Genomic DNA, 20,514 nt, shown 5'->3' with positions numbered 1-20,514 from the left:
GCACAGGATCATCTATCATCTTTTCACTGTCTAATTGACAGAAAACATCTTCATTGTCAATATTACTGAACCTTACTTTTAGCACATGTTTCATTATGATACAACATATATCCTCTTACTGGGCCTAACTTACAAACCTTGAAATATTCTCAACTTGCTGTATGTCAATTCTCTGTATTTTCGTACATCAATCGTTATGTTTGTAACATGTTACAACAGTCTTTCAGTGACAAAGACTTCATACAAGTTGAATGAAAAATGGTTGCTACTCTTATTGTTGCTAAAAATAAATACATTTTCTGCCTGTACAATGGCCATATAATTTTTTAACCATCGGAAAATTATCTTGTTACTATGCACCCATTCTCAAGTGCTGAAAGAACAAAATCCCCATCTGATCTCTCACATGAGAACCTGAGGAAGTATTTTCTCTAGTGGTAGGCCGTTAACAACGTTAACGCGGATAACGGCCCACCACTAATTAAATTTAACTCCCTTACAGATAAAAACGGTCTGTAAGCGAGTTTAATTTAACGGCCGGTAACGGCCCACCACTAATTTTCTCTATATAAATCATGGATGGCTGAGTTCAGTTAGATGATGAGCCTACAAATATATACCAGTTTTACCAAATACAAAAGGCCACAAATAAAATGAAAAAAAAAAGATAATCACTGGCTTAAAGTTAGTTATTATTGAGAATTTAGTGTTAGAACGTAATTGCTTATTGCTGTTTGAGTTATACAATATTTCTGATGGGGACGATAGAAAAAGGCAGTGCTTAGGTTTGCCAAACAGTATTCGCTCACCCATCCAAATGATCAGAATCAGGCGTTCCAATCACTACTAAGGCCACAAGTGTATTAAATTAAGCACCTAGGCATTTTTACAAACATTTAAAGAATGGGTCACTAACAGGAGCTCAGTCGCTCCTAAATATTCCATAGTCAACTGTTAACTGTATTATAAGAAAATGGAACTGAAACTCAGCCACGAAACTCAGCCACGAAGTGGTAGGCCACGTAAACTGATGGAGTGGGGTCAGCAAATGCTAAAGCGCATAATGTGAAGTGGTCACCAACTTTCTGCAGAGTCAATCACTGCAGACATCCAAACTTCATGTGGCCTTCAGATTAGCTCAAGAACAGTGTGCAGAGAGCTTCATGGAAAGGGTTTCCATTAGGGTTGCCACCTGTCCCGGGTTTCCCGGGACTGTCCTGGTTTTCACGCCGCTGTCCCGGTTTGTCCCGGTTTTCCTTCTTTTTAATATTCGGTCCCGGCAAAAAAAAAAAAAAAAATTTAATGTCGCGGTTTTCACTAGGTTAGTTCAAACGACTATTTAGACTGTTTCTGCACACTTTAAATCCGTCTTTTTTTTCGTCTTTTTTTTCTCGCTGTGTCCATTTTACATCCCCCCCACGTAACATTTTACTTCCTATTTAATTTTACTTAGGCCTACTATGGAGATTTTACTTCCTATTTTACTTACTATTTAATATGTATTAAATATTTATAAATAAATATAAATAATTAATGATAAATTATTAGAATTATGCAAGTCATGGTTTGAAAGGTATGCCCAAAACACATCAGTGTATTTCAAGATATTAATCAGAATGCTTAACACAAGCTTACCATACGGTAACAGTCATCCACTGGAAATGATTTTTATATAGTGACTTGAAAAGAGAACACATGCAGTCATCCCTAGACTATGTGTTGTACCTGCTTGATTCAAGACACCAGATCCTAAAAAACAGAAAATGTCTGAGTATAGACTGGTTGCCTTAACCTTTACAGTCATGAAGTGCTTTGAGAGTCCACTGCTACAACACCTCAAAATCACCATCCATAACTTTTTCTCACAACTGTATGTTGTCATGTCCCTGTTACCTAGTAATGAAAATTACTGAAACAATACAATAGAACAAACTCCTTGGGGATTTTGGATCATTACAAATCTAGCCATGCGGTTTGCAAACATGAAAGCATTACTGACTGTCTGACCTCTTTACGTGAAAACAGATGGGAAAATGTCACCATATATAAAGGTCTTGCGTTCACTCAGATGCTGAGTTCCAGTAAAGACAACAAACAAGAGCACAAGACTGACAGGTGAATAATTTCAGCTGCTTCATTACTCATTTGCAATATTGTTATTTCCAAATGTTGTTGTTCAAACATACCGTTTTCACACTCACTTATGTGTTTTAACTTAAATCACCCATTTTAAATTATGCTGAAGAGTGTATTTGTTTGTTGTATACTTCTTTTCAAGGCTGAAGTTAAGCACCAGCTGATGGGAATCGCCATCATGACCACTTTGACCTCAGGAATATATTCTAATATGTCACTGGTGCGCCCTGACTACTTCTTCATCAGTGGGTTTTCTGAAATGCCTTTCAGCAAATATTACTTTGTTTTTCTATTTTTTATTTATATCACATCCGTGTTTGGAAATTCAGTTGTCTTCATCATGATATTAACTGACAGACGTCTGCACATTCCCAAATACATAGGAATCTTTAATTTAGCTCTGGCAGACTTTGGTGAAACAAATGCTATGATTCCTAACCTTATGAAGACATTTGTTTTTGATTCTCAGTCCATATCGTATGAGGCCTGTTTGAGTAACATGTTTTTTGTTTTTGTTTTCTCTGGTGTACAGAGTTTAACCCTTGTTGTCCTGGCATATGATCGCTTTATTGCCATTTGTTTACCTCTACGATACCATGTCATTGTGAATAACTCCTTTATAACAGCAGTTTTAATAGCAGTCTGGTCATTTAGCACTGCATTGATAAGCACAGTTGTAATTTTGATCACCCGACTTTCATTCTGTAAAACCAATGTAGTAAAAAGCTACTTTTGTGACCATGGGCCAATCTACACAATCTCTTGTAATAACAACAGCTTAAATTCTTTTATGGCAAAAGTGTGTACTGCAACACTGATCTATGGACCATTGCTTGCTATAGTCTTATCATATTTAGGCATTTTTTTTGCCCTGAGTAGGATTACGACATGGGAGGAACGGCTCAAAGCACTGAAGACCTGTGCCTCTCATCTACTGGTTGTAGGAGTATTTTTTCTCCCTTTACTGGGCATTTACCTCGCTGCTCTAATTTCTCCTCTCCATCCCAATGTGAGGATCATCAGTACTTCACTGTCATATGCCATTCCGCCCATGCTGAATCCTTTCATTTACGCCTTAAATACAAAAGAAATCAGGGGTGTCATATTGAAAATGCTCAAGAAGAGATCCACTGTGATGGCCCAGGATGTAATGAAATGAAACAAATAAACAACCAACTCTGCCATACAGCCCAAAAACACTGCAGTTTAGTCCTGTGTTGCTTGAGCCCTATATTCCAGGTAACACATCATTAACTAAGAGGTGAATAAAACATTTAGGCCCATTTCATGTTGACATATGCAATCTGGCTGTGGACTGTGGACATAAAATCTTTAATCTTGCTGTGGACTGATTTGAAGATCCTTGTCAGGTTTTGTGTGAAAGACAGGCTGGATCTGTAAAATAATAACTCATTCAGTTTTATTTAGCATGGTATATATTCTTCAGCAAACTCAAATGTTAATACATCAGTGTATATTTGTATCTGTATGGCCTAATATAGAAGAGTAACATATACATTTTACAGGGCCACAACAATTTAACTTTTTTTCTTCTACAACGTTTATGATCCAAACTATGAAGGACTTCAAGCACATGTTATAAAGGGGTAAATACTGAACTGTGCAGTGTTTGGCACTACAGGGCCAGACTGTTTGTTGTCTACTGGGTAGTGTGAGATAAAGTACAAAGTCAGACTCAGCAATGAACGTAGTGGTGCTGCAGACTGGGCGCGTGACTGGGGGAGAGAGCTGTGCTGTATGAGAGAAACACTCTGAAACCACAGTAGAAAATTCAAAAGTGGCAAAATGGTTCAAACTTCAGCCTGAGTATATTAAAATAGCAATATCACTTGAAATTATAGCTTCTTATGCTAATCATTTTTCCATTTAATAAAGTAGTTTTAATACCAGATCAATCCATTTCTTTATTTGCCTTCTAATGTACATTAAGCAACATGAATTTTGTAAAAGTGCAACTTGGTCTTTTGCTGCCATCTTGTGGTAATTATGGAAGACCATCTCCTTCTAGTAGTCTGATTATACTACTTGCAGTGAATCATGAAAATGCAATTAAAAACAACATAGCGATGTGTTATTAGAGATGACTGTGTTCTTGGTGTGGAGTGGGGTGGAGGGTTAACTTGGGTATTTGCTAGATGCTTTATTTTATGAACAGTTAAAATCCATCAAATGTAATATTTTTTCTTGTATTAAACAATAACTAAATAGAATAAATACACAAGTGCTATCTCAAATCTGTTTTCTACGTATGTTAGGATGTAAACCATCTGTGAATCCATATAGAACATCAACAGGCCACTATATACCAGTATTCCAACTAATCTATGTGGTACATCATTAGACCACTCCATACAGCAGTATTTCGCTTTGCTAGTGTGCTGTTTCAAATCTCAGATGTGTTTGGTACTGTTTGGCTTCCCTGCTGTTCAACTGTATAAAACATTTTAACACGAACTGTCACAAAATCACACTGTTGCCCTGCAGTGACATAGTGAAGCCTCACAAAATAACCACAAGATTGGTTCATGAATACTTCAAGAAAATACACATTGTGTGTTTATTTAATCATTGTTATTACATACATATTCAGTCATTTTTGAGATTGTTATTCTAGGGGCCATCGAAGTCCAGCGAAGCTCAGATACAGCCGTTTTGACGTGTGAAAACAGCGCAGCGCTCAAACTCCTCTCACTGCTTATGTGGTGCTACTTTTGGTGGAATGAGAAATTTGAAAACTTTGTCTCTCAGTTCTTCAGTCTTTAGGCTGTATATGATGGGGTTGAGCATGGGTGGAAGGGTAACGGTCACAGTCATTATCGCTGTGAACATATCTCCTGATTGTATCAGCCGCAGATTCCCCAGTATGTAAGCCAAAGCCACAGGTAGGTAATAAACCAGGACCAGGAGCAGGTGAGTGAGGCACGTGTGGAAGGCCTTCCAGCGCTGGGCTGGTGTTGCGAGTCGTAACACAGCAATCATTACTACAGTATAAGAACACATGATGAAAGCTAAAGGACCAAATAAAACCACTAGAGATTTTACAGTCGCCAGTCTCTTATTGTAAGAGGTATCGGCACAAGCTAGAACGTAAACTGGGCCGTGTTCACAGCAGCAACTCTTCACCACTCTTGAGTTACAGTAGGGCAGGAAGCTTGCCAGAGTCACAGGGAAAATCTCGATCAGAAACACTAGAAGCCAAACGGCAGCTATGATGACCCCCATCCTCAGGTTTGTGTTTATCACTGGGTAGCGCAGAGGAAAGCAGATGGCAACCAGCCGATCATACGCCAAAAGAGCAAGAGAAAAGGACTCCATGTCACCAAAAAAGTGCATAAAAAACATCTGGGAGAAGCATGTGCCAAAGGAGATGTGATTGAGGTCGAACACAAACACAGGAACCATTTGAGGAATGATAACACTGTTTATCGAAATGTCAACAATGGCAAGGTTACAAACAGCAAGGGACTTAGGGTTATGTAAACTGGAGTTCATCATGAACGTAACCAGTAGAGTTAGATTACATAGCAAAGTGATCAGGTAGATCAGTCCCAGTACCAGTATAAGGTAGTTTTTATTGCCCAGTGTGTTGAATGCAATTAGATAAAATCCCCTATCAAATGAGTCATTTCCACTGCTGATGCTGAGAGTAAGATTCATTTGTATGGCTTCTTTACACCTGCAAAAATTTAAAGCATTTTTACATTACATGACTATGTAATTTCATTTTTTCAGTTTTATTCTTACTTGCATTTTAATATAAAACGTTTAATAAAAATTATTTATATATATATTATACAGATTATATATTTAAAAAAGTAAAAAAAGCTGTCTTAAATCCAAGCTTGCCATGGATATGAGGCAAACTGAACACAACATGACACATTAATTCTTCTAGAGATTATTCCAGAGAATATGCGGTACAACTCACCAGCACACTCCAAGTCCACTCAGTTCAGCCTGCTCTTTGAAATACAGAACATTGAATGAATATCATAAATATAAACAGTTTGAAAAAAATGTCAAAGTGTAATTTGGGACTAATTAGTCACTGAGTGTGCAAACAAAAAATCAATTGGCTTCACATAATTACACTGAATGTTTTTTTGGATTACCTAATTGGACCTATAATTATAAACAACTTCAAAATTAATGGAATGAACTGTCTATACATCATTTTCAACCTAATTATATTTGTCCTCAGCTCCAACATGGTGAAACAAGTCACTGATAGTGTTTGTCATATTTCTCTCCCAAGGCCATCCCAAGCTGTTATGGGGCCCTAAGCAGAATTTAATTTGGGGGCCCCCCATACCAACACCTCAGCACCAAATTCTTATGTCATTAATAGGCTCATCATGATATCGATAAATATGCCTTGGACCAGCTCCGTTCTCTTCATATATACAATAATAGAAGTTATAGATTAAACTGTATAATACTTTAAGCTGAGTGAACTGTAGAATAAGCGTCATATGAAGCTTTATACTGTTTTGTATAAGATTGAAAGTTTGTTTTTAACCTGTATTGCAGCTGTATGCAGCACTTCTAATTTAAGGCACTTAATATTCAGGTATGGTTTAAAGGCGCCTGCCATTTAAGTTTTTTTTTTCTCCTTTCAGGGGAGGGACAGGGGCAGGAGTTTGCCTGCCTGCAATGTTGGCTAAAAGATTAAAGTAAAAGTAACATAATGTAAAGAATACATCTAACATTCACATTGCATCTACCAGATGCCAGGTCAGACTGTACAATTATGGCATGTAAAGGTACTTAAACATTAAATACTCTCTTCTAAATACCCTAAAATATAAGATTGAAGACCAGTGTCACAAAATACTGACTAGCTATCTTTGTCAGACAGTGGTACAGAAACTAAAATTAAAGGGTAATAGCAGCTATCTAGAATCTTCACTGATGTGTGAAACAGGCAGAAAGCTTGTTGCTTCTTGTGTCATTTCTTTTCCCACTTTTCCTATTGACACATTAAAATAAAACATTTGCTCTCTCAGTGATTCCTGATTCCTCACCAACATGCAATAACTCACATATCAAATAAGTGTAATGTGTGCGTGTGGGTGGGTGTGTGTGTGTGCATGTGGGTGGGCATGTAGGTGTGTGTGGTGTGTGTTTGTGTGCGTGTGGGTGTGTGTGTGTGAATGTGTGTGTGCGGGTGTGGGTGTCTGCAGGTGTGCATGTGGATGTGTGTTTGTGTGGATGTGCTTGTATGTGGGTGGGTGCATGTGTGTGTGTTTGTATGTGGATGGGTGTGTGTGAGTGTGTGTGTGGTGTGGCTGGGTGTGTGTGAATGTGTGTGTGAGTGTGTGTGTGTGTGTGTGTGTGTGTGTGGTGTGGGTGGGTATGTGTGAGTGTGTGTATGGGTGGGTGTGAGTGTGTGTTTGTGTGTGGATGGGTGGGTGTGTGTGTGGGTGTGTGTGGTCAAGGCTGATAACAGTGGATGAAAGTCAATGAATGGAAAGGGCAGAAACTGAGGAGGGACACAGAACTACACAAAAAAGTCAACAAACTTAACAAAAACAATAAGACATAAATAACAGTGTTGGTGCATCTTACCTGTGTGTGTGTGTGTGTGTGTGTGTGTGTGTGTGTGTGTGTGTGTGTGTGTGTGTGTGTGTGCGGGTGTGGGTGTCTGCGGGTGTGCATGTGGGTGTGTGTTTTTGTGGGTGTGTGTTTGTGTGGAAGTGGATGTATGTGTGGGTGTGTTTATGTGGGTGTGCATGTGGGTGTGTGTTTGTGTGGGTGTGCATGTGGGAGTTTGTGGGTGTGTGTGTGTGGAGTGTTGGAGTGTGTGTTTGGGGTGTGGGTGTATGGAGGTGTGTGTTTGTGCATGTGGATGTGTGTTTGTGTGTGTTTGTGTGTGTGAGGTGTGGGTGGGGATGTGTGTGTGTAGGTGTGTGAGTGTGTGTGGGTTTGTGTGAGTGTGTGTGGGTGGGTGTGGGTGTGTGTGGATGGGTGGGTGTGTGTTTGTGTGTGTGGGTGGGTGTGTGTGGTCAAGGCTGATAACAGTGGATGAAAGTGAAAGAATGGAAAGGGCAGAAACTGAGGAGGGACACAGAACTACACAAAACAAACTTAAATCAATCAACAAACTTAACAAAAACAATAAGACATAAATAACAGTGTTGGTGCATCTTACCTGTGTGTGGGTGGGTGTGTGTTTTTGTGGGAGTGGATGTGTGTGTGGGTGTGTTTGTGTGCGTGTGTGTGTTTGTGTGGGTGTGCATGTGGATATGTTTGTAGGAGTGTGTGGGTGCGTGTGTGTGGGGGTTGTTGTAGTGTGTGTGTGGGGGTGTGGGTGTATGCAGTTGTGTGTTTGTGTGGATGTGCATGTGGATGTGTGTTTGTGTGTGTGGTTGGGTGGGTGTGTGTGTGAGGTGTGGGTGTGTGAGTGTATGTGGTGTGGGTGGGTGTGGGTGTGTGAGTCTGTGTATGTGAGGTGTGGGTGGGTGTGTGTGTATGTGGTGTGGGTGTGTCTGAGTATGGGTGGGTGGGGGTGGGTGGGGGTGTGTGGGAGTGGATGTATGTGTGGGTGTGTTTATGTGGGTGTGCGAGTGTGTGGGTGGGTGTGTGTGTGTGGTGTTGGACTGTGTGTTTGGGGGTGTGGGTGTATGCAGGTGTGTGTTTGTGCATGTGGATGTGTGTTTGTGTGTGTGGTTGGGTGAGTGGGTGGGTGTGTGAGTCTGTGTGTGTGAGGTGTGGGTGGGGATGTGTGTGAGTGTGTGTTTGTGTGGGTGTGTGTGTGTGGGTGTGAGTGTATGTGGTGTGGGTGGGTGGGTGTGTGAGTCTGTGTGTGTGAGGTGTGGGTGGGGATGTGTGTGAGTGGGTGTGTGTGTGGGTGTGAGTGTATGTGGTGTGGGTGTGTGTGTGTGTGAGGTGTGGGTGGGTGTGAGTGAGTGTGTGTTTGTGTGGGTGTGTGTGTGTGTGAGGTGTGGGTGGGTGGGTGTGTGTGAGTCTGTGTGTGGGGGTGTGGGTGTATGCAGTTGTGTGTTTGTGTGGATGTGCATGTGGATGTGTGTTTGTGTGTGTGGTTGGGTGGGTGGGTGTGTGAGGTGTGGGTGTGTGCGAGTCTGTATGTGAGGTGTGTGTGTGAGGTGTGGGTGGGTGTGAGTGAGTGTGTGTTTGTGTGGGTGTGTGTGTGTGTGTGAGGTGTGGGTGGGTGTGTGAGTCTGTGTGTGTGAGGTGTGGGTGGGGATGTGTGTGAGTGTGTGTTTGTGTGTGGGTGTGTGTATGTGGGTGTGTGTGGTCAATGCTGATAACAGTGGATGAAAGTCAATGAATGGAAAGGGCAGAAACTGAGGAGGGACACAGAACTACACAAAAAAGTCAACAAACTTAACAAAAACAATAAGACATAAATAACAGTGTAGGTGCATCTTACCTGTTCACACATCAACATCCTACTAGCTTGTACAGAATTATTTTAGAGCTCAAGTGTACAAAACTGTGTGTATGTGTGTGTACATATATATAATGGAATAATATATATGTTAATTCCTAGAATGATTTTAACTGATACATCATGGAAGGATATTCAATCACAAAATGTGATATAAATCAAAGCTCTGTAATTCTTAAATACAGAAGGAAGCTTACATGATTACCCTGGCCTGTACATCGTTTGGTGGCCCTTTTATTTTTTTAGTACTTCATTATTTTATTCACAATTCCTAGTATTATTATAATCATTATTATTTTATATTTACAATCTTTTATATTTAGGTTGTGAGAGCAATGTATTTGAATTATCTCTTTTGTATTAAGGTTGTTTCTATATTATCAAACTTTCTGACCTTGATCAACAGAATGATGTTATGGTAAACTCCTGGGAGACTTTTCACCTCTTCCATCACCAAGAGACTTGTTAGGGTTGGTCTCACATGCACCTTTGTCTACTGTAACAACTATAAGATCTAACCACTATATCTTTTTTTGTGGTTCATTAAGTTAATGACTGGTTTGTTTATGATGTTGCAGTGTGTTTGGGGGTCTCTGCCAAGTGTCCCTGATGGTCTGTAAACAAGGATAATGGCACTTGTGGGAATGAGTTGATTGCAGTGACAGGATCAGAGTAAGATGAACCTCCGGGTCAGTTTATTCTGGGACTGAAGTGCTCAGTGTTTGTTTTCACAGATGCAATGTGTTTTGCTGGTTTGATGTGTGTGCAAAAGTCTGGAATATATTTGCGTTTCATGTTTACAAACAATAAGCTTGTAAAATTAAGCTCACTTTAACCTTCAAATTGTGTTAGCTTTCTGTTACTATATCTTATGTTAATGGGTTTTGACCCGTGACTCAAATCAGCCATTAGATACACTAAAAGCAAATGTTTTATCATCCATTTTGTTTCGTACATCTTGGTTATATTGGTAGGCTTCCTTATCCATCAAAGTATTGCGTGGCCTCTTTATTGACAGTATACCCAACTCTAAACTGATTTGGCCTTACATGTCTGGAAATGTCTGCCCTTCCTTGTTTTGTGGAAAAGGCAAAGACAGAAGCCCATAACTGAAGATTAAATGGTTGGAGCTGTTGGTATATAGTATATTTATGATTTCAGTTTTGGCAATTATTGATTTCTAATTATACCTGGGTAGAACCTGACCCTAATAACAGAAATGTCATAATTTTAACAAGAGCATTTTATAATTTAGTTAAAAAAATAATAAATTTAATAAAATCAAAAGTCCTTATGCAATAAACAAATTTATGTAGTACTTTTATGCATTTAAAGCCTACAAACTGGTCAGTCATGATCCTAACACTGTAGAGAGGTACATTTACATTTACATTTTATGACATTTGGCAGACACCCTTATCCAGAGCAACTTACATTTTTATCTCATTTTTTTAATACAAGTGAGCAATTGAGGGTTAAGGGCCTTGCTCAGGGGCACCTCAGGTCTGGGAATCTAACCCACGACCCTCCGGTCACAAGACCAGTTCCCTAATCGCCTGGCCACGACTGCCCAGTAAAGGTAAAGGTAAAGCATTATCTGGCCTAGTGGAGTAATATATGAAGTGAAAAGATGTCGTCCAAGTGCAGCTCCTGGGGTGCTTCTTGATTAACAAGGGTAAAGGATGGTTTGAATGTACCTATCGCTAAGAACTGCCATCTGTTAGTAAGACTAGAGCTAAGCCAGTAATACCAATTAGTACTTTGTGGTTTACAGTATCACAAGCTGCTCTGACATCCAATGGAGCCAAAATGTTGAGGAAACTGAAATCAGCTGAATCAAGGGCTACCGCCATACTACTGGAGCCGGATACCAGAGGTGCATGGTTAGTAGTCACTCCAGGGACATTGGTAGGTGAGGGTTACTATGCTGCCCCACAGTCACTCAAGTTGTTCGTCACCTCACCTCTAAGCCTGCATCACCACCTTCTACCTCAGATACAGCAGGGGCCTCCAAACCACAATATTCAGCACTGGGGGAGAGACTTACTTCAGCTAGGCTGGCTACGGGCTGCACACAAATGTGTAGGGACCCCTGAGACTGAACTTGAAGAGCACTTACCACAAGGCAATGGCCCTTTTTAGTGGGGATTTCCTGAGTAAATTTGGAGAAAACATCAGTTATACATAAGACCTGTTCAGCCCCATCCATAAGTTGAGTCTGGGCTGACAAGTCTTCCCTCACACTTCGACTAGGTAGCCGCAGAGTTTTATAGTAACGAAGTAGAACTACTTCACTACTGTACTTAAGTACTAAAATGCTGTATCTGTACTTTACTGGAGTATTATTTTTTTCTCCTACTTCCACCTTTACTTCACTACATATTTTCCATCAGTTTAATACTTTTACGCTGATACATTTTTTACGTGGTGTATAGTTACTTGCAGTGGCGGATGCTGGTCTTTCAAGGAGGGGAAGCTCAATTTGGGCTTGAGTGATAGAAGTCAGTCTCCAAACACAAGCAGCTACAACAAAAACCACCAGAAATAGATGCTCGATTTGTCGCTAGTCGTTATTAATGAAGAAAATGCAGCTAAGAGAATTAAGAAAATCTCCGGTTCAACTCAGAACAGAATTAAAATTAAAATTAAATGCTCCCGCGGAGGTTTACACCAAAAGATCGCTGATTCGCTCATTTCGCTGTCAATCAAAAAGGGATTCAGCTTCAGACAGATCATCGAATCATCATGCAGAAGCTGAGTGTCCGGGCCAGCCCACTGCCCCATAGACCCCCAGAGACGCTGAGCGTCCGATGGGCGGGACAAAGCCCAGCATTTATCCAATGACTCGTCTCGTTTCGCTGCACTCTTTGCTTCGCTATTGAACTCTGTAGACGCTCAGCGTCCACACCGTTTAAAGCACCGTGAAGCTGCGGGACTGAGTGAAAGGAAAGCCGCGTCGTTACCAGTGATAAGAAGCTAATTCTGAACAAAAGTTGAGCGCGTTGTAGCGCATATTTAGTCAATGACGTACACACAACAGTATATCTTTGATCACTTATTTTTTGACATTTTAGGGGAAGCTTGCAGTCTTAGAGCAATGGTTACTTGTTACAATTATAAGCATGTTAGCTGTCGCTGTCACCGGGTCAAGCGATCAGGCTGTCTTATGAGAAAACTGCGCATGCTCCGGTCGCGTTTCGTTTACTCTGCTGCTGTCTTCACTGAACATTTGAGCTTCGTAATCTAGGTTCACTTGACACGTCGTGACTGCCGCAAGGGTCCGCGTGGCAAAAATGACGCAATCACGGTGGCTCCACCCATGCGTGTTGGCCACCTCTCGATCGTGTATCTCTCGATTTTTGTGCGTGCAAAGTTACAAGGTGGAATTCATGCACTTGTACAGAAATTTGAAGGTCCATTTTCAGTATTTTCCAGCACCTTCAGCTTAATTTACATATTTATACAAATACACATATACTCGAAATTATTCCAAATAATTAGCTTTTTATCTCATTAAAAGCAGGGCTCTCAAGTCTCACGCATTGAGCGTGTGACACACGCAATTGACCGTCTTCACACGCTCACACGCCACACCTCCGATTTCACACTGCGAGAAAAAAAATCTAGTTTATTTACCTCCGATCCATATCTATGTCGCCCTCCACTGGCGATCGATCGCGATATACAACGTATACAGGAGGAACAGCAACATGAAACGTGGTGAATGTATATAATTGAGGCCAAACTTCGGACACCACTGATCCAATGCCAATAAATACTTTTATTCAAGGACCAACACGCATGTTCAGTAACATAACTGGGCAAGAGCGGCACTCAAGAAAAGAATTAAACAAAACCAGTAAGAAAACTCTCCTGACATACCTCAAACCCCCTAACAGAACAAACCAAAAATCTCCTACCTAAACTTACCTACAAAATAAGGAAAACAAACATACAAAAGTAGTGCCTGCCCACTTACCTAGTGAAACCTAACAATGTCATTCTGTCAGTGTTGTACAATGTACAGGGCGCCCCATCTTACCTGCCCAGTTTACCTACATTGTTCAATGATATACACTATAACCCAAACAGATGTTACAGGGTTAAGGTCCAAGAGCAGCTCTCCCTCTCGCAGGCCGGCAGGAGTCTCTTAAGGCCGACGCTCCGCCTCCGGTATTCCTCCACCAGCACTCCCATTGGGCAGTTGGTCCGTCTCCAGGTGTTAGAAATCCAGAAATCCAGGTTAATAATGAGAACCTTGGCTAAAGGCTTCTCAAGGAGCCGTAACATAAATATAATGCACAGAAGAGACTCCAGCTTTAGCTGTCAGTAAGCGCTAGTTAGGTTAGATATCTTAGCTAACTAACCTAATTATGTTCATGACGTGCTGCAGTATTCACTTAACAATATCTGGCAATCATAAAGGCGATGTCATGCTGAGTTGTGTTTTTAGCAACAGTAATCCATGTCTCTTTTCATGCTGACTAATTTCATGCTGGCGAACTTGTACTTCTGTGTCAAACCTACGACATAGGTTACCTTTTTTTGTGTACAAAGTGTTAAACCCAGTTTTTTAAGTTGCTACTTGTTTGTACATACAGAACACTTGTATGTGTGGTCTTTGACATCTTTGATTTGTAAGTGATATATAAAAACAATTGATAATCAAACTTTGACAGCTTTCTTTAATTAATTCGATACACAATACTTGTACTTTTTACTTTCAGTACTTGAGTAACAACTTGCAATAATTAGGTACAAAAAATGCTGAATACTTCTGTACTTCAACTTAAGTAAAGTTTTTAAAGAACACTTCAACTTCTACTCTAGTCAATTTTTTGATAGAATACTTGTACTTTTACTCAAGTATGGGTCTCTAATACTTTATACAACACTGGGTAGCCGTCACTCCTGCCAAAAAGATTTAAAGGAGCGAATACTTGGGTCGGCTTCCTGCCAACTTCCTGGCAGCTCTTCTTATGTGGGTATCCTCTGCTGCGAGAAAGAATCCACACTTTTATTTACGTGGCCTAGTTGGTAACGGATGGTAGAGTGGAATGCAGACTGAGCAAACCAATGCTGCTCTGTAGCACCCAACTTGGCAGTATTCAAATGGTTCGGGGGATTATTGTCCGTCCAGACAATACACTCTTTGCCCCAAAGATACTCCCGAAACTTTTCATTCATAGCCCACTTCAAGCCCAGAAACTGCAGTTTCATCAAGCTATAAAACTTATCATTAGGGTTAAGGCTACAACTCGCATATGCAGCACGGCACATTTGACTGTCCTGCTCCTGGGAGAGTACCGCTCAGAAAGTAAAACTCCTTCCCATGATTTTACTTAAGCTTGATGAATTTTCTAATTAGTGCAAGCTAGGTAAAATGAGTGGCATCAACACAATTCAGGAAGCCTGAGCAAAATCTTGGTGAGGACCTTTACTTTCTGAACCTGGAATGTCCACCTCTGCTCACATATCGCAATATTTTTGAAATCTCCTCTAAAACACTCCATAAAGGATTTATCCCTTTGATGTATACAGTGGTCACACCAGTATGATTCTAGTGCCTGCAACAGATGTATGTCTCCATTAAAAATATATTTTACATTTTGTATATATGCATTAGTAATTTCTATTGGAGATATTTTAAACTTTGAGGCAAAAAGGGGTATCTATCACAGTGAAGTTAAATTCAACAAAACTATTTATTAAAAAAAAAAAAGCTGACAGTTTGAACAGCTGTTGAATGCAAATAAATAATGGCTTAGACCTACAAACTGTAGCTGATTTCTACAGTTCAATTACACTACACTTAACCAAGGTCCTTAACAATAAAATAACTCAATAAAATGTGCATTCAGAAATCCTGAGAATATCAAAAACAATTGTTACTGTTCATTAAAAAAGCCTTTTAAAAAAGCCTGACTGAACTACCCAGTCCAGTCTGTAAAGCCCTGTTTAGAACATTAACTGTTATGTGTGTGTGTGTGTGTGTGTACACATGTGAGTGCGTGTCCACTATATAAAACCATATGACCAGAGGGCATCAAGGGAACAAGCTGTCTAAAGACAGTAACACTTTAGTTACTTTAGTATATTAAAGGGGACACAATATGTATCTTCTCAGTAATTATTTAGTGCATGGTGTTCTGTGTCCTGTTTGTCCTGTCAAGTACCAACAGGTTGTCTAGAGGTTTTGTGCCAAAAATACAAGCCTATCAACAGCTTCTGGCTTTAGAGATGCTCGGTGGCATGTAACTATATTTCCACTGGTGCTAAATAGTCTTTCTGATGGGGAACTGGTGGCAGGTATACACAGATATTTTTTGCCAGGTTTTTCAGGTTTGGGAACATTTTCTCATGGTCCTTCCACCACTGCGCAGGATCTGATTCACTATTAGGGCTTGCAGACTGGAAGTAAGCAGACATCTCTGTTTCAATCCGCTCTCTCTGGGATGATGTGGCAGAGGATGGTGTTGCCCTTTTGAAGAAGCTTCCGAGGGTTTTCTTTTTTGCTGGCTCTGACAACGTTGGTGCTTCATGTGGTTGTGAAACAGGTGACTCAGCTGACTGGTCAGACAACTCTGCCTCCATCTCTGATATGGCTCTACACTTGATTTCCGCCACCTGATCTTCTGCAATGTATGTTGTTTTGAACCTGGGATCCACTAACAATGCCATGTCCAGCAGGTTGTTGGTGGCAGGGTCAGCAAACTTCTCCCTCAGATAATCCTGGATGAAGACCTTGAGAGACTGGGTGAGTGTAGTGTCATTCTCCTGAATTGTTGACACTGGCTTGACACTGTGACATATTCCTCACCTGAAAGTGCATCAGTGAACTCCACAAGAGGTTTTAGAGCCTTGTGCACTGATTCAAGGACTTCCAGGTCTTGCCAGGTAAGAACAAGATTGTGTGTTTTTATGTCTGCAGCCAAGACTTGATAAATGGCTCGCTGCTGCTCCAGCACTTGTTCAATCATCTTATGACGGGATCCCCACCTGGTAGGGTACTCGCTGATCAGCTGGTGCTAGGAGATTTAGCTATTTCTGCTCTGTAGCAGGACTCTCTCCTCCTCTTCCAACTGAATGAGAAGATGCTCACAATCTTCTTGCAGACAGCAATAGCACGCTCAATACGGGACTTTTTCATGTTATTCTCTGAGAATAGAACACAAAAAATATATTGTAATAATTAGAATATTATTTATTATAATAATTATACAAAAATCCAAATTCAGTCATTATGCCTAACACCAATATATATGATGGCTGAAGTGCCCATTTTATAACAAGGCACTCTTTTTCCACAGTCGAGTAATTCTACTCCCTGGGTAGCAGCTTACGGCTGATGTAAGCCACTGCAAGAGGAACGCACCCAGGCCTCGCTCAGATGCATCTGTCTGAACAGTGAACGGTCTTTCAATGTCTGGACTGAGGAGCACAGGCTCTTGGCACAAAGTCCTTTAAGTCCTGGAATGCCCTCTCACACTCCTCAGACCACTGAACCTTGTTGAGTTGGTTCATGCGGGTCAGCTCCGTCAGCACAGACGCTTTTTCTAAAAAGTTCGGTATAAAGCGCCTGTACCACCCCACAAGACCCAAGAACGACCGCACCTGCTTCTTGGTGATTGGTCGCTCAGCCGACATGATGGCTTCAATCTTCCCCACCTGAGGACGGATGACACCTCTGCCCGAAATGTTGCCCAGGTAGGAGACCTTCTCCCTGGCCAAGACACACTTGTCTGGGTGGATGGTGAGGCCCACCTCCTTAACCAAGGAGAGGACCTGCCGCAGATGTTGAAGGTGCTCCTCCCAGGTGGCGCTGTAGATCACAATATCATCAAGGCAGGCGGCAGCAAAGCCCTCTGTTGAATGCAATGTATGTCACTGTTGTATTTATTTCTGTGGTTAACTTGACACTACTTTGTCAAGCGGAAGGTTATACTAAAAAGGTTATAATAAAGGCGGAGCCCCTCCCCCTCTGCGTTCGGTACACTGTTGGCTCAGTGTGTATGTGTGAGCGAGCTGCAGCGGGGTAGTGTGGCTACCAGTTCAACAGATAACTGTCTCTCGTCTCTTATGTATCTAAACGAGATAGTACTCCTAAAAGGATGTCTACACAGCCTGGGGGTAGTCGGGGAGAGTCCGACAGAGCAAATGGTGAGAGGTCCGCTGCTGTGGAATCAACAGGTTATGGGCCCAGGCATGTTCAAGGTACAGCGATGCATGGAAGAGGTCTTCCGCCGTGGTTTGACGGAGACGAAGCCCGCTATCACATCTGGGAAGCTAGGTTTTTAGCGTACTTAAAAACAATAGGTCTCAAAGACGCTGTCCTAGGAAGTGAGTTAGAAGGCGAGGCAAACGCAGAAGAAGCTGTGGAAATTCGTAGGAAAAATGAACTGGCATATGCTGAATTGTGTGGCTGTTTGGATGACAAGACGCTAACGCTAATCCTCTATGAAGCACCGGATGACGGTAAGAAAAGCCTTGCAATATTAAGACGCCATTTCGAGTCTGAAGAAAAGCCGCGAATTGTCGGACTGTACACAGAGCTAACAAATGTGCTGATGGCTGATGGGGAAGCGCTAGCGGACTATCTAGCCCGCGTTGAAAAGATAGTGGCCGCACTTAAAAGAGCTAAAGAGACCCTCAGTGATGCACTTTTGACAGCGATGGTACTAAAGGGGCTCACAGAAGAGTACAACCCATTTTCTGTGCACGTCACTTAAACGAAAGAAACTTTAACTTTTAATGAGTTCAAGGCAAGGCTGAGGAGCTTCAAATGCACCCTGCGCTACTGCAGCAGGCCCCGAACAGACAAAGTAATGACCGCCAATTTCAGAGATTCCCGCCCAAAGCTTAAAGAGAAGGAGTGGAAATATTTCAACGGAGAGTGCTTTATTTGTGGAAAAATGGGGCATAGAGCAAAAGACTGTAGAAACAAAGACAGGAAAACTCAGAGGAACGTGGCAAACAAACAAAACCGCAATAAGGTGGCCATTACTGCAGATGCTAAACAAAGAACTTTTTGTGTTAAAGAAAGGCACGAATCAACTAACGAAGAAGAGACGTTTGTGCTCTGGGTTAGTGAATGGCAGCCCCACGAAACACAGCAACAAGGTCTACTGGTAGACAGCGGCGCCTCAGCACACATCATAACCGATGAGAGTGCCTTCATCAGATTTGACGAGACATTCCAACCCAAGAATCACGTCATGCAGCTGGCGGATGGAACACGGATCACCGGCAGCGTCCTAAAAAGAGGGGATGCACAGTTTGAGTTGACAGACTGCAACGGGAAAGTGGCGAGAGTCAAGCTCACAGATGCTCTTCTGATTCCAGGATACCCACAGAACATCCTGTCTGTGGATGCAGCTGCTTCAAAGGGGGCAAGATTCAACTTTGAGAAAGATAACAACAAGATGATTCTTCCTGATGGCACAATGTGTAAAATCAAAGTAAAGGACAGACTGTACTACTTGGACGTTGTCGCAAAGAAAGGTATAGGCAGCGAGGACACCTGCAATGTATCTTTTGATCTGAAAACATGGCATGAGGTAATGGGTCATTGCAATTATGATGATCTTGTTAAACTCGAAACAGTTGTAAATGGGATGAAAATCAAAGGTAAAACGAACAGACCCAACCAATGTGAGATTTGTCTAGAGGGTAAGTTTACTCAAACTAGAAACAGACAAAGTGATGTGAGGGCCAAGGAGCCATTAGAGCTAGTACATACAGACCTAGGTGGTCCTATTGCACCAGAATCATTTGGAGGGTACAAATATGCCATCACTTTCACTGATGATTTTTCCGGCGCTATTTATGTGTATTTCCTTAGGTACAAGAACAAAGCAGTTGAGGCAACTAAGCAGTTCTTAGCGGACACAACTCCTTATGGTAAAGTAAAACGTCTGAGATCAGACAATGGGACAGAGTTTGTGTCAGAGGAGTACCAGTCATTGTTGAGGGACAATGCTATAAAGCATGAAAGGTCAGCGCCCTACTCTCCCCATCAAAATGGGACGGCAGAGAGGAATTGGCGCACACTCTTTGAAATGGTCCGATGTATGCTAATAGAGTCAGGTCTACCCAAAGAGCTGTGGCCTTACGCAGCCAGAACAGCTGCAATTATAAGAAACAGGTGTTACTGTAAGAGAACAGGGGAGACACCATGTTTCCTTTTCACTGGAAAGAGACCAGATCTATCCAAAATGAAAAAGTTTGGCTCTGAATGCATGGTGTATGAACAAAACAAGAAGAAGCTTGATCCTAAAGGCAAAAAGGGAATTTTTGTTGGTTTTGATCGTCACTCACCTGCATATATGGTTTATTTTCCAGAGACAAACAAGGTTCAGAAACACAGACTGGTCCACTTCATTGGAAGGAACGTGACTGAGAGACAGACACAGACTGACAGAGACCAACCAGAAGACCACTTTATAGAATGGGTAACTACACCAAGTCAGACTAACCAGTCACTAACAGAAGAAACAAAACACAGACACAGAAATAGAGAGAGACTCAGAACTGGAGGGTGATACCGATCCAACTACTGATGCACAGACTACACATACTCAGGCCTGATAGTTTTCAGGCGCCACGCCGGAATTCCGGCGTACCTGTCCGCGAGAAAAAAAAAATTGAGGGGGGGGAAAATCCGTCAAATCATAATGATAAACCACACGCGCGCGCATGCTATCTGTTTTGAGGCCGAAATATGATCCTTATGATCCTTACGAGGTTCCCAAGTTACGATTTTTCGTGGTTACTACACATCTCCCATTTACTGTATAAAGCCTCGTTTGGACCTAAGTGGTTCTGCGTCGTAAACGGAACTTGGTGTTTGGTGTGCGCGGCGTCAGGATTAGTTAAACGCAGCTATGGATAAAGGTATTGGCCAAAAGCCTAGCTTTAGGATAACTGCGTATAGTACCTTATTTACG

General features: G+C 41.6%; 2 protein-coding genes across 2 annotated transcripts; one reads left to right on the top strand and one right to left on the bottom strand.

Moving 5' to 3' along the window:
- Nucleotides 1-2,029: 2,029 nt before the first annotated feature.
- On the top strand, nucleotides 2,030-3,295 carry LOC143477789 (olfactory receptor 1M1-like). Its single transcript, XM_076976535.1, has 2 exons — nucleotides 2,030-2,115; nucleotides 2,291-3,295. The coding sequence occupies exon 2, from the start codon at nucleotides 2,300-2,302 to the stop codon at nucleotides 3,293-3,295; it is 996 nt and encodes a 331-aa protein (XP_076832650.1). The 5' UTR covers nucleotides 2,030-2,115; nucleotides 2,291-2,299.
- A 1,550-nt stretch (nucleotides 3,296-4,845) lies between these two features.
- or40a1 (odorant receptor, family 40, subfamily A, member 1) lies at nucleotides 4,846-5,814 on the bottom strand. The gene has a single exon (XM_076977281.1). The coding sequence runs from the start codon at nucleotides 5,812-5,814 to the stop codon at nucleotides 4,846-4,848; it is 969 nt and encodes a 322-aa protein (XP_076833396.1).
- Between the last annotated feature and the right edge of the window lie 14,700 nt (nucleotides 5,815-20,514).

The sequence above is a fragment of the Brachyhypopomus gauderio genome, chromosome 16, assembly GCF_052324685.1.
Source record: "Brachyhypopomus gauderio isolate BG-103 chromosome 16, BGAUD_0.2, whole genome shotgun sequence".
NCBI lineage: Eukaryota > Metazoa > Chordata > Actinopteri > Gymnotiformes > Hypopomidae > Brachyhypopomus > Brachyhypopomus gauderio.
This window is presented reverse-complemented; position numbering and strand designations above follow the sequence as displayed.